This window comes from Geotrypetes seraphini, chromosome 9 (genome assembly GCF_902459505.1).
Source record: "Geotrypetes seraphini chromosome 9, aGeoSer1.1, whole genome shotgun sequence".
In the NCBI taxonomy this organism is placed as follows: Eukaryota; Metazoa; Chordata; class Amphibia; order Gymnophiona; family Dermophiidae; genus Geotrypetes; species Geotrypetes seraphini.
Window position 1 is genome coordinate 139,058,930 of NC_047092.1, and position 14,013 is coordinate 139,072,942.

Sequence of the window (14,013 nt, forward strand, 5' to 3'; positions counted from 1 at the left end):
GGTGGTAGCAGCTCTAATGCTCAGAATTTTATGAGCATCAGAGCTGTTACCTCCGTAGCTAAAATCCACACTACAGTTTTGTAAAAGAGGGAGGGGTTAGTTTGTGATTACATATTCCTTACTAGGCGAAGGTGTTTTCTGTGTTCTGTGTGTTCGAAAGACATGGTTTTCTGTTAGGATTGACGGTGTAGGATTGATCTGTGCTGGTCTGGCTTGTTTAGTTTTACAATGGGTGTATTGATGTACTGCTCACTGCAATATGTAAGATGCTGCCTTTTCCTAGGTACTCATGTGTGACATGTGGTTTGTTACTAAAAATCATGTTTTTCTTACAGATGGGGGGGGGGTGCCAAAAAATGATGGGCCCCGGATGTTACATATGCTAGGTACGCCACTGTATGTAAAGATACCAGAAAGCTGGCGTAGCAAAAACTTCTAAGTTTTGAGTATTTAACCCTCCCACAATCTCACGGGCACTCGTTTCAAGTTTATTGAGATTTTGATTTAAACGCAATATCAAATATTTTCAATGCGTATAACAAAAATAAATTTGGGGAAATAAATAAAACCATTTGAACCAGTGTTCCCGCTAAGCTGCGCTGGCGTGCGCTGGCGCACAAAATATTACATCGCAGCGCACACGTTTCTCGTCACAGCGCACGATCGGAAGAGGCGTACGGCAGATGGCAGGGCGGCGAGAGGAGAATCGGGCGAGTTGGCTCATAACTTGCTGGCACCCGATATTTTTGGCTCACGGTGAAAAAAGTTTGCTCACAACACCCGCCCGCTTAGAGGGAACACTGGTTATGGGTGGGCATCAGGCGGGCTTAGACCTAGATGCAGGGCTACCTGAAGCTTTCCCAGGACTGTCCTAGACAGAACTTAGACACAGGGAGTTAGACCTGTTTTAGTTGCATCTAAGTTCCACAAAGGTGCCCAAACTTACAAGACCACTGGAGGGTTTAAGGCATAACCCTCCTATGTGCGGGGCCTTAGGCACATGGGCCATTAAACCACCACAGGAATAGCCTATGAGCAGGATTTAAGGCATGACCCTTCTATGGGCAGGGCCTTCGGCACATGGGCCAATCAAGCCTCAGGCCCCTCCCTGGTGCAGGATCGCCTCATTTCGACAGACGCGGGCCTACTGGCCAGACGGTAGGAAAACCCGGCCAGCCAACTTTTATGGTTAGTAAGGGAGATCCAGGGGTGGGAGGGTATTAGCGGGAGGGAGGGCCTTCACATGGTGGGGTCTTCCAGCAGGAGGGATTGGGCACTCTCCTGCCTCATTTGTTCGGGGAGGGGGGAGGACTGGCGGCCGCTATACTTATCGCGGCAGGGAGATCCCTTGCCATGATAAGTTTAGCAGCCACGTCTACAATAACCTGGTTCTGTAATCAGCATATTTAACATGGACGTCGATTACAGAATTTGGTTTATTTTAGTCGGCCTTAGGCCTGATTCTGTATAGGACACCCGTCAGCTTCTGAGACGGGCATCCTATACAGAATCCGAGCTTTAATGTTCATTCATTTACAAATAGAAAATTGGTGAAAGTGTCACTTTATACCAAGTGTCTGCTGGGGCCCACATTCTCCAAGGAAATGTCTTCAGTGCACTTGGTTAAAAGTGTGCTCTGTCATGGGGAGATTTTCTTTCCACCAGCTACTATGACCAATGGCAGGCTTGCTGTTGCTTCAGGACAGAGTAGCACTGAAGCCTAGAAGGCGCTGCAGTTGTTTATATTTGTAAATATTGTTCCAAGCAGCATTTAATGTGCATTAAGATTGGATTTCTTTCTAAATAAATGTTACAACTATGGAGATTTAAAAAGCTTACTGATGTAGGATCAGTGGAAATAGTAAAGGGAGTGGTTATTACTGTATGCCATGTTTATAGTATTGGCAAGGAGTGCGTACTCTTTCCGGAGTGCACGTGTTGCTGAGGTAAGGTGGGGGGTTGGGGGATAGTGTGGACCACACACTCCTGGTAGTGTGGACCACACACTCCTGTCCCATTTCTTTTACATTAACAGTTAACACAAGAATAGCCATTCTGGGTCAGACCAATGGTTCATCTAGCCCAGTATCCTGTTTCCAATAGTTGCCAATCCATGTCCCAAGTACCTGTCAGAAACCCAAATAGTAGGAACAAAACATGGTATCGTAGAAGGACTTGGGTGTGCTGGTGGACACAACAATGAAGTCAACAGCACAATGCGCAGCAGCCTCAAAGAAAGCAAACAGAATGTTGGGTATAATTAAGAAGGGTATTACAGCCAGAACGAAGGAAGTCATCATGCCGCTGTATCGCGCGATGGTGCGCCCGCTTCTGGAATACTGTGTCCAATATTGGTCGCCGTACCTAAAGAAGGACATGGAGATACTTGAGAGGGTTCAGAGAAGAGCGACAAAATTGATAAAAGGTATGGAAAACCTATCATATGCAGAAAGGCTAGAAAGGCTGGGGCTTTTCACCCTGGAGAAGTGGAGACTCAGAGGAGACATGATAGAGACTTACAAGATCATGAAGGGCATAGAGAAGGTGGAAAGGGACAGGTTCTTCAGCCTATTGGGAACTACAAGAACAAGAGGGCACTCTGAGAAATTGAAAGGGGACAGGTTTAGAACCAATGCTAGGAAATTTTTCTTCACTCAGAGGGTGGTAGACACCTTGAATGCGCTTCCGGAGGATGTGATAGGTCAGAGTACATTAAGGGAATTCAAAGAGGGATTGGTCAAGTTCCTGAAGGATAAGGGGATTGAAGGATATAGATAGAGGTAGAGATAGGATTATGGAAGGGTATAGATAGAAGAAAAATGGGGATTGAAAGGTTTTAGACAAAGGATCACTTACAGGTCATGGACCTGATGGGCCGCCATGGGAGCGGACTGCTGGGCACGATGGACCCCTGGTCTGACCCAGCAGAGGCAACTTCTTATGTTCTTATATTCTTACTGCATGCTCAGCACAAGACTCAGTCTAAACCCATCCCCTGCCTTGTTCTGTAAATTCAAGAAAGGAATCCTAAAGTTAGGTGCTAAATATTTGGATGCTAAGCACCAATTCTATAATGGCAATTATGTGAATAGGTGCCTGTGTGATTAAAATAGGCACCTTTTAGGGCTTCTTACATAGGAATCCTGTTATAAAATGTCCCCTTTACCTGTTTATTCTATAAACATGCATGCACAATTTCACAACTATCGCACAAAATTGTGTCGCACGTTCTAGAATAATGCCAGTTACATAAGAACATAAAAATTGCTGCTGCTGGGTCAGACCAGTGGTCCATCATGCCCAGCAGTCCGCTCACGCAGAGGCCCTTAGATCAAAGACCAGTGCCCTGAGTCTATCCTTACCTGCGTATGTTCTGGTCTAGCAGGAACTTGTCTAACTGTCTTGAATCCCTGGAGGGTGTTTTCCCCTAGAACAGCCTCCGGAAGAGCGTTCCAGTTTTCTACCACTCTCTGGGTGAAGAAGAACTTACGTTTATATGGATTCTATCCCATTTTAACTTTAGAGAGTGCCCTCTCGTTCTCTCTACCTTGGAGAGGGTGAACAACCTGTCTTTATCTACTGTCTATTCCCTTCATAATCTTGAATGTGTTGATCATGTCCCCTCTCAGTTTCCTCTTTTCAAGGGAGAAGAGGCCCAGTTTCTCTAATGTCTCACTGTACGGCAACTCCTCCAGTCCCTTAACCATTTTAGTCACTCTTCTCTGGACCCTTTTGAATAGTACCGTGTCCTTCTTCATGTACGGCGACCAGTGCTGGATGGAGTATTCCAGGTGGGGGTGTACCATGGCCTGGTACAGTGGCATGATAACCTTTTCAGATCTGTTTGTGATCCCCTTCTTAATCATTCCTAGCATTCTGTTCGACTTATTCGCCGCCGTCGTGCATTGTGCAGACGGCTTCATTGACTTGTCAGCCAGCACTCCCAAGTCTCTTTCCTGGGGGGGGGGAGGGGTCTCTCCAAGTACTGCACCAGACATCCTGTATTCATGTATAAAATTTTTGTTACCAACGTGCATCACCTTACACTTATCCAAATTAAACCTCATTTGCCATGTCGCGGCCCATTTCTCGAGCGTGTTTATGTCACATTGCAGGTCTTCGCAATCCTTCTGCATCCTCACTACTCTGGATAACTTTGTATCATCTGCAAATTTAATCACCTCACTTGTCGTACCAATTTACAGGTCGTTTATCAATATGTTGAAGAGCACAGGTCCAAGCACCGAACCATGAGGCACTCCACTCGTGATTCTCTTCCAGTCCGAGTATTGTCTATTTACCCCCACTCTCTGTTTCCTATCCACCAACCAGTTTTTAATCTACTTGAGTATTTCACACTCAATTCCATGGCTTGCAATTTTTCAAAGTAGTCGTTCATGCGGGCCCTTGTCGAATGCCTTCTGAAAATCCAGATATATAATGTCGACCAGGTCACCCTTGTCTATCTGCCTGTTTACTCCCTCAAAGAAGTGCAGCAAGTTCGTCAAGCAAGATCTTTCTTTGCTGAAGCCGTGCTGGCTGGTCCTCATCAGATTGTGTCAGTCTAGGTGATCAATGATATAGTCCTTTATCAGCGCCTCTACTATCTTTCCAGGTACCGAGGTCAGATTCACCGGTCTGTAGTTTCCCGGTTCTCCCCTCGAACCTTTCTTGAAGATCGGCGTAACATTCGCTACTTTCCAGTCTTCCGGAATCCTTCCTGATTTGATCAACGGATTGGCTATTAGTTGGAGCAGTTCAGCTATAGCCCCTTTCAGTTCCTTGATTACCCTCGGATGGATGCCATCCGGTCATGGGGATTTATCAATTTTAAACCTATCAATCTGCCTGCATACCTCTATTAGACTGACCATCAACACTGTCAGTTTCCCGTCTTCGTTTCCTGCATATAGCCTGTCGGCTTCTGGTATGTTGCGTATATCCTCTTCGGTAAATACAGACACAAAAAATGAGTTTAGTTTGTTGGCAATGGCTTTGTCCTCCTTTAGCACTTCCTTTATTTCATGGTCATCCAACGGCCCCATCACTTCCTTCACGGGTCGTTTCCCCTTAATATATCGAAAAAACGGCTTGAATTTTTATGCCTCCTTGGCTATTTTTTCATTGTAGTCTCTTTTGGCCCCTCTTACCACCTGATGGCACCTGCTTTGATGTTGTTTATGCTTTTTCCAATTTTCATCCGTTGTCGACCTTTTCCATTCATTAAACGAAGTCTTCTTGTCTCTGATCGCTTCCTTCACCGCTACATTGAGCCACGCCGGTTCCTTGCTCTTTTTCCTCTTGGATCCCTTGTTGATATGCGGTATATATAGATTTTGCGCTTCGGTGACTGCCTAACTTAGACCCTCTTTTACTAAATGCTAAATGCTCATAGGAATTCTAAGAGCTTTGGAGTATTTAGTGTTCCGGGCAGCAGTAGAAGCCTCTTCCGTGGCTTAGTAATAAAAAAAAAAGGGGGGGGGGTAATTTTTAAATTAGGTGTTAGTTGACTTTGCGAACCAGTAATTGCTTTTAATTGGTGATGGCTGGCATTAATTGGCACTGCTTTGCATTTATGTATATCGCTGCACTTAGACCCTATTTTATAAATATAGGGCTTGAAACAAATGACCAGGAGAGACTTCTGGCTGTTAAATTACCTATTGAGGCTTAACTGGCCCTCTTCAGCAGCACTTAACCAGATAGTGCCACTCAAACATCTGGTTAGTAGCCAAGCCAAAACAGGTCGGGTGACATTGGGGAAGGGAGAGCAGACTCATCACTTCGCCAGTATAAACCATTTTACTTGCTATCAACCCTTAGGTGAATGTGATTCAAAAAATGCACACTTGTTTTTGATAAGAAATACTCCCTATGTATCAAGGTGCTGCATTAACTGATAACATGGGTGTGCCTTAACAGCATTTGCTAATTCCTGCACCCATAGTAACAATGATCCTTTGTGTTTACAGAAATGAAAATTATTCATTACATCTACTTTTACTTTTGTTCCAGTTGCCCCAGGCGCAGCTACTGTTGTCATTGTCATCTGTATTAGTATACTCATCATCATCATTGTGTTGGGAATCTTCAGAATCCGAGCAACATATAAGCACACAACACAGGAGAATGAAGAAATCAAGGAAAATGAAATGGATTGGGATGACTCAGCTCTGACCATTACAGTCAACCCCATGGAGGTAACATAGCAATCATGCCACACTAGATAATTTATAAAATCATCTTTTTTTAATCTCATCAAACAGTGATTTTTTTTTTTTTCTATAAAAGAATTCACAATTTGCAGCACTATTGTAATCCCTTCGGTTCACAGAAAGCATTGCTATCAAACTACAATTACCTGGTTTAAAAGGTATTATTAGGAAGGATAAGTGTAAGTGATATTGTGTTCTTGGTCTGGAATTTTAAGAGCTGCTAAGTCCTAATGTACCTTTCTTTGGTTTTTAACACTAGGTGCTGACTAGCCTACAAGGAGTCACTTAGTAGAATCAGACATTAGCAGTGCATGTCAGAGACATAGGGGGGGAAATTATCAAGGTGCAGTAAAAGACAGGCTTTTACCAGACCTTAATTTACCATGGGATTATCATGGTACATGAATAATACTGCTTGTGAGCAACCACCCAACCAGCATTAGTCCAGTGTCCAGGATAATATCAAGCTGCCAAGGTGAAGCCCAATACTTCCAAGCAATCTCTTCAAGAATCTGGTACTGCAACGTAGAGGGCAGAGTGCCTCCCCTCCCCACCTAGTAGCATAAAAACCTAGGCATAGCCATACTAGGTCAGACCAACCAGTATCCTGTTTCTATATTAGCCAATCCAGGTCACAAGTGCCTAGCAGGGCTGGTGTTAGGGGATGGCAAATAGGGCAGCTCCAGGGGGGCCCCACAGTCTGGGCATCTCTTCCCCTCCCCTCACCTTCGTGGGCACTTTTCAGAATCAAAGTTTTCTCTCTCAGAAGGGCCCGGATGCGGCAGCCATGCTCACAAGTTGCACGCGACTGCCCGAAGCTTCTTCTCAGCTGTGAGCAACCCAGGCTGAAACAGGAAGTTGCATCAGGGGAGAAGCTTTGGGACTTTCTTCCAGCTGAGTCCCTCCTTCCAATGTAACTTCTGGTTTTGCTGGAAGTTAAATCGGAAGGAGGAAGTCGGAAGAAGGTCCCAGAGCAGGCCTATAGTTTTAATTATGTATCCTGCTAGAACTGGTATTAGACATAACTGGGGACCACAAAGCCCAGGCTGTACCATTAGCTTCCAGCTGGCTTAAGGCTCTCTCTGGCCTAGTTGCACTCCCCTAACACTATTCATGTCATGTGTGACTGCAGTATTCTGTTAGCATGATTTTTCTGTGTAGCATTCTGTAGTAATTTGGCTTTTTCAGTTTTCTCAATAGTGGAGGGGATAATTGTGAAGGGAAGGGGAGAAAGGGGTTTTGTTGAGCCTTGCTCTGTATTATTTCTGTTTATAAAATGACTGTACAGAATATTGTTTCTTTTTGTACTTTAATAAAAAGTTAAATATAAAATCATAACTATTTGAGACTTGTGCAGATGGGATCAGATGGTATGCAGGGACAGGGCAGAGACGGGGACCAAGCTCGCGGGGACAGGGTGGGGATGGGATACCAAGCTTAGGGGAACAGGGCGGGGATGGGGACCGAGCTCGCATGGATAGGGACAATTTTTCCCCATGTCACTCTCTACCTCTGCCACCCACAAAACAAGTCACAGCTTCCTCCCTGGCACAGATTTGTGCTCACAACTTTAGTCACAATATATAGAATCCTGAGACAATTGTGTATTGTATTAAATTGCATGTGGAACAGATACTATTGTATAATTTGCACATAGAACTTTACATACTATGGAGCTCATAACCAAAAGTTTAAAACATCCAAAAACCAGCCTAAGTTGGCACTTGGACATCAAAATTACAGGGACGTCCAAGAGCCGATAATCAAAACCAACTTTCTGGACATGCCGCAGCACATCTAAGCTTCTGTGCATCCAGAGAGCAAAGGGGCGTGTTAGAAGGTGTGTTATGGACGGGAATCGGGTGAGCTTCAATCTAGACATACCCCAGCCATAATCAAAACTTTCCTAGAGGATATCCTTACTGACCCAGTAAGGCTATTCTTATGTTCTTATGAACTTAGACGCCAGCAGTTAGACCTGTTTCAGTTGCACCTAAGTTCCATAAAGGTGCCCAAACTGACAAGAAGACCACTGGGGGATTTAAGGCATGACCTCTCCCCCTTACTCCCCCAGTGGTAAAGACCCCCTCCCACCACCCAAAGAGTGAAAAAAGCCTAAACCCATAGGCTTCCCATCAGCTGATCAGCGAAATCCCCATCAACAGAGCTGGTTTCGTGGATTTCTGGCAGCTCAGCTGATGGGGATTCGCCTTTCCAGGATCAGCTGAGCTGCGGAGCTCTTCACCCCTCCCCCTGATATCCCCCATATTCCCCCTCGCAACCCGACATCCTCCTGATATTCTGTATCTTCCCCCTCACATCCCGACATCCCCCTTCGCATCCTGACCATGCCCCTGATATCCTGTACTTCCCCCAGCACCCAAACCGTCCAACCTCAGACTTAGGCACATTTTTGGTTATGCCCCTTCACATGTAAAACTGTGTGTGCAAGTTTCTAGAATTAGAGAGAAATGCATAAAAATATCCTAGAACAGTTGTTCTTAAACCCCCAGCCAATTGGGTTTTCAAGATACCTCTAATAATACAATACAATGCAATACAGTCGTTATTTGTATACTGCCAATACCTCCATGAAGTTCACAGCGGTTTACATAAGTAATTATGGTGATACAAATTAAAAACAAGAATTACAATATTTAGGAATTATTAGTAACAAATTCTTGAAATAGATAGGTGTTTAGGTCTTTTATGAAACTTTTAAAATTAGATTGCTGCTTAATATTAGTTGGTAATGCTTTCCACAGTTTTGCTGCTTGATCTGCCCATGTGGAGTTAAAAGTTCTATTGTATCTAATGTTCCTAATGACTGGATACTGAAAAGTATCACTGTTTTTTAGGTTCAAAGATGTGTTATTTGAAAATTTAATGAGATGTGATATTCTTCCCCCTTTAATTCTTCTATCTTGGAATGCTGCGAGACTTGACATCACCAGATCTATCCAAAAGCTCAAATTATCTTTCCCCTCACTAAAATGCATTACCTACATTGGAAAACTAGGGAAATCTCTTCACTTCAAAACTACAGAGCTCTGGAATAATTTCCCTGCCCAGCTGCGCAATCTGGGCACTTTCCAACTATTCCGTAGACACCTGAAAACTTGGCCATTTTCAAAAATGTAAATTTCCACTTCCCCCTACCACCAACTTCCACTGTACTTCCCTTTTAATTTTTGTAAACCATGTCAAGCTCTATATTTATAGAGAAGATGCGGTATATAAGCTTAAGGTTTAGTTTAGTTTAGTTTATCCAAATTGTATTTTAAATAGAATACAATAGAATTTATAAATATGTATGAGGCAGATTTGCATATGGTTTAAGAACCACTGGCCTAGAATATGTTCCCCATTATTAGTTGAAGAACCATTATATATATAATGCATGGAAAATGAAAGCATGATAACTTGGAACTGTGGGTTGTGGAATCCTTGTATACAATATAAGCCATGCTTCAGCAGCTGTTGAGGTACAGAGAGGAATAATGACATAGACCCATCAAGAGTGTGAAAGGTATGTCAAAAGGCACTATAAAGTAGAAACATGCAAGAACTAGTAGAATATTTTCTGTTCTCTTTGCCTTTTCCCTACGCTTTGGCCATTTTTTCAGTTTTTCATAAACTTATGCCTCATTAATCATAGGATTAGCAAAAACAACATGTTCCTAGAGATTGAACACTACATTTATTGACATCTATTCTGCCTTGGTCTTGTAGTTCTAAGTGGATTACAGTAAAGATAAGACTGGATATTTCCAGGAGTTACAAATAATAAACATTACGGTTAAATAACCCTCGGTTTAACACAAGTTAACATATTTTCGAAATAATATTGTTTTTATTTCCTCCAAAAAACTCTGTAATCTGGGATTTTGAAAAGTACTTTAAATAATTTCTGTATCCAATTTTGCTGCTTGAAATGCCAATAATCCTTCTAACAACTTCAATTTCTTTGTTCCCTTAATTGGGGCTAAGTGAAAAAAAGTTCTTAATTCTCTTCGAACTGACCAATTCTGTCTGAACAAGACTAACACTCAGGTAAATAGGTGAAGATCCATATAGAACTTTATGTAATAATAAAATTTTAATAAAATTCATGCTTGAACAGGAAGCCAATATACTTTGAGATAAACTGATGATATACTGTATGGTCTTATTTGTTCAGAGAGAAAAAAAATCAATCGTAAAGCCGTGTTTTGTATAGTCTGTAGCTGTTTTATTACATTTTCTTAATTTTGTTCTGAATATTATAGAAATATGAAATCCCTCAACAAGGAGAAGTGGAAAGTGAGGAAGAGGAGGAAGTAGAAGAGGAAGAAGAGGAAGAAGAAGAAGATGATACTAGTAGTGCGGAATCAGATGAAAGTGAAGAGGAAGAAGAGGAAGAGACTGGAAATTTACGCATCCAGCATAGCATACCCAGACAACAGCAGCTGGAATGGGATAATACAACACTCCCATATTGAAATCCCCTTGAGTTTTTCTTCCTTTTGTAAGCATCGATACTATGTATTTCTGAGTCAAGTTAGTAAAAGACTATGAATTAAATGACAGGATTTGCATTTTATCCTAACTCAGCTTGATTTGATATAGTTGTTCCCTTTCTTCTTCTGCTTGGTCTTACAGTCGACAGTAATCAGAAATCTGAGTCATCAGTTTTTGTTTTATACTGTACTGTCTGCCCCATTCTCCCCCCCTCCAAAAAAAAAAAACAAAAAAAAAACCATACACCCAAAAACATACACCTAACAAGTCCTGTCAATCAATTCAGAGGCATTTGCTAATGCTACTTTTTCATACTGGAGAGATTTTAGCTTATTTGGAACAGCTTTTTCTTTATCTAGCTGCAAATAATATTTCACATTGGCTTCCCTTATGGATACAAATTCTTCAAGCCAGAATAATTGTATTTAGAAAGGTTATATTATGCCTTTCATCATTTTCTTCCCCTTCTTGAAAGTTATTTTCTTAAGGATTGTGTAGAACTTTCATGCCTCTGTATGAACGTGTACACAAACGTGTCCAGGTATAAATGGATGCTGTACATGGTCTCAGTGATGTCCATATCTTGAAAATGAGGGCTGTCGCACATTTCTATAATATATTCTGATAAGTAGCTGTGATTTTGGAAATGATGAATCTTTGCTTTTTTCTCTCTCTCTCTCTCTCTCTCTCTCTCTCTTTCTTTCTTTCTCTCTCTCTTTCTTTTGCCTGGTCAACATGCAAACTTGAAGTAGCACAAGATTGAAATGTGTCAATAATAATACTAGCCATCAAGATTTCAACTTTAGCTGCAATTTATGGGGTTTTTATTAATATTTATAACATAGTTCAATCATCCTTTTTAATGAAAATATGAAATAAGAAGTGAACAATAGATCAGAGCATATTAGTTGTGTAATTTTAGAGACCACACTAAAGAACTATTTTACTAAAACATAACACCTGGCCATTGATATTAGCAAGTATTGTTTACCATGTGGTTCATAGGTATAAAATGGGATGTGCAGCATACGCTAAGCTTTAGTAAAAAGAGTCCCTAAGGAATGTTATTGTCATTATGGAAGGAGTATTTGCAGAAGGAAGGTTAAAGTCACAACCCGTTTCTTGAAATTTCCTTCTCAATACCATGGGCCTCTTTTTCCACCTCCTCGTCATTTCTAAATTCTGGTGATACCAATTTATCATCCTCCATTCCTTGGCGGTTAGCTTTTTCTCTGATATGCTACCACCTCTCCAAGCTTTTTCTGGCAGTGTATGGCTCTGGTTATGTATCTAGAGAGTTTAGCCAGCACTACCTACATAATATACTGGATTGTTGGCTGGTTAGCAGACTGGATGGACCACACTGGTATTTATCTGCAGTCATTTACTATGTTACTCTGTGACACAAGCAGAGCAGCATCAGAAGGGGCTATTAGAAGAAGCAGCACATCAGAGCAACAGTTAAGAGGGGCCAAGTGTCTCTTACTGAGAGAAGGAGAGGGGAAGAAAAGAGTTAGCTTGTGTATATGCAAATTGAAGGCTGTAAGGAGAAGAGGCTGTCGGTTGATTGAGTAGAAGGAAAGGCCTAAAGGTAAAATAGAGAAAAAATGTTGGTGGGATATAAGAAAGATAGTGGATCAGCTGGTGCCTGCCTGTGGAAAGAAGATAATTTTGGAAGTTGAATAGAGAATAAAGAGAAAGTAAAAGGAATGTAGAAGAGTTGGTAACTCATGAGTTTATTTATTCAATTTTCTATGCCATTCTCCCAGAACGGTTTACATGAATTTAATCAGGTACTCAAGCATTTTTCCCTGTCTGTCCCCATGGGCTCACAATCTATCTAATGTATCTGGGACAAGTCTGACAAAGGTGGCAAAACAAAGTTTACAAAGCATGATAAAAATATAATATGACAAAACATGGTATGGTGAGACATACCAAGCCGAGCATAATTCAGCAAAACATAGCATGGTAAACGTAATATTACAAAGCTAACATAGGATGACATGACTAGCAAAAATGGTTAGGCAATGGAAGACATGGAATGGCAAACACTGTGTGGCAAACAAGACATGAGAGATCATAGCAGGGCCAACATAGTATGGCAAACGTAGGGGTCTTTTTACTAAGGCACGCTAACCGACTTAGTGCATGCTAACCGATTTAGCGCATGCTAAATGCTAAGGCGCCTTAGCATTTAGTGCATGCTAATCTTTAGCGTGCGCTAAATTGGTTAGCGCGCCTTAGTAAAAGGACCCCATAGTATGGTAAATATGGTGTATAGTAAAGTATAGTAGGACAAGGATGGTAAACAGTGTGACAGAGTGTGGTAGAGCATCGGATGGCAAAACATGGCATGGTCAGACATAAAACTGGATTTGAGATTTGAGACAGTATAGAGTCGTGCCCTTTGTCAGAAGGCCAGGGAATTTGGGTTGGTGCAATCTCATAGAGGGTCAGGGAAAGAGGTGAGTTTATATTGTCTTCCTCAAATTTTGTAGATCTTCTAACAATCTTATGTGGGTAGGTAGTTTGTTCCAGAGGCACAGTAGGTAGTACGAGTAAGATCTTTTTCGGGCATTCTCAAGGTGGAGGGCACGTCCCAAGGGAGTGCATAATCACTATTCTTCTTGCGAGCAAAGCAGTTGGTTTGGGGCGTAGGGCAGAAGTTTGTAGGCCATATAGGCTATACCATGTTGTGGAAGAGTTTGTAGGCCATTACTAGACCTTTGAATATACATTGTTTGTTAGTTGGCAGCCAGTGGTCAGCATGGAATGCCAGGGTGATCAGGTCTCGTATGTGAAGGTTTGTCAGGAGTCGGATGGCAGCATTTTGTACTCGTAGTCAATGAAGGTTTTTGTAGTGAGGCCATTTAGGAGCATGTTGCAGTAGTCCATATGGGAGAGGAAGAAGGTGTAGAGTAGCTGGGAGACGTCCAGGTCCAAGAAGTATCATTTGATTTTCTGTACTTGTCAGAAGTAGTAGAATGAGGCAGAAACTACTTTGGAGATATGATCAGAGAGCGAAAGGTTGCCATCAAGGATCACCCCTAAGCTGCATAATTTGTCTGTGGCTGTCAGGGTGGTCAGTTCCCAAGAGATCGACAGGAAGATGAGTTTGGGGTCACCTCTCCATATCCAGAGGAGTTTGTTTTTTGCTATGTTTAGTTGCAGTTTGTTTCAGATCATCCAGCTTTTTATTTCCGAGAGGCAGTCATGTACTTTGGAGATTTGAGCGTCTCACTTAGAGCCTAGCAGTAGGTACAGTTGTATGTCATTGGCAAATGAGTGGGTCTTT

At 42.1% G+C, this 14,013-nt stretch overlaps 1 protein-coding gene across 3 annotated transcripts in view; it reads left to right on the top strand.

Annotated features, from left to right (window-relative positions):
• The window catches only part of CLSTN2 (calsyntenin 2), a 1,243,607-nt gene that overhangs the window by 1,020,291 nt on the left and 209,303 nt on the right, over positions 1–14,013 (top strand). For 2 of the 3 annotated variants that reach the window (XM_033958407.1, XM_033958409.1), the window contains 2 exons: positions 6,016–6,200; positions 10,484–10,982. In XM_033958407.1, coding sequence (XP_033814298.1) covers positions 6,016–6,200; positions 10,484–10,696 — 398 coding nt within the window. In that variant the 3' untranslated portion in view covers positions 10,697–10,982. Of the gene's footprint in view, positions 1–6,015; positions 6,201–10,483; positions 10,983–14,013 lie in introns of those variants that run through there. The other variant, XM_033958408.1, reaches the window with a different exon arrangement.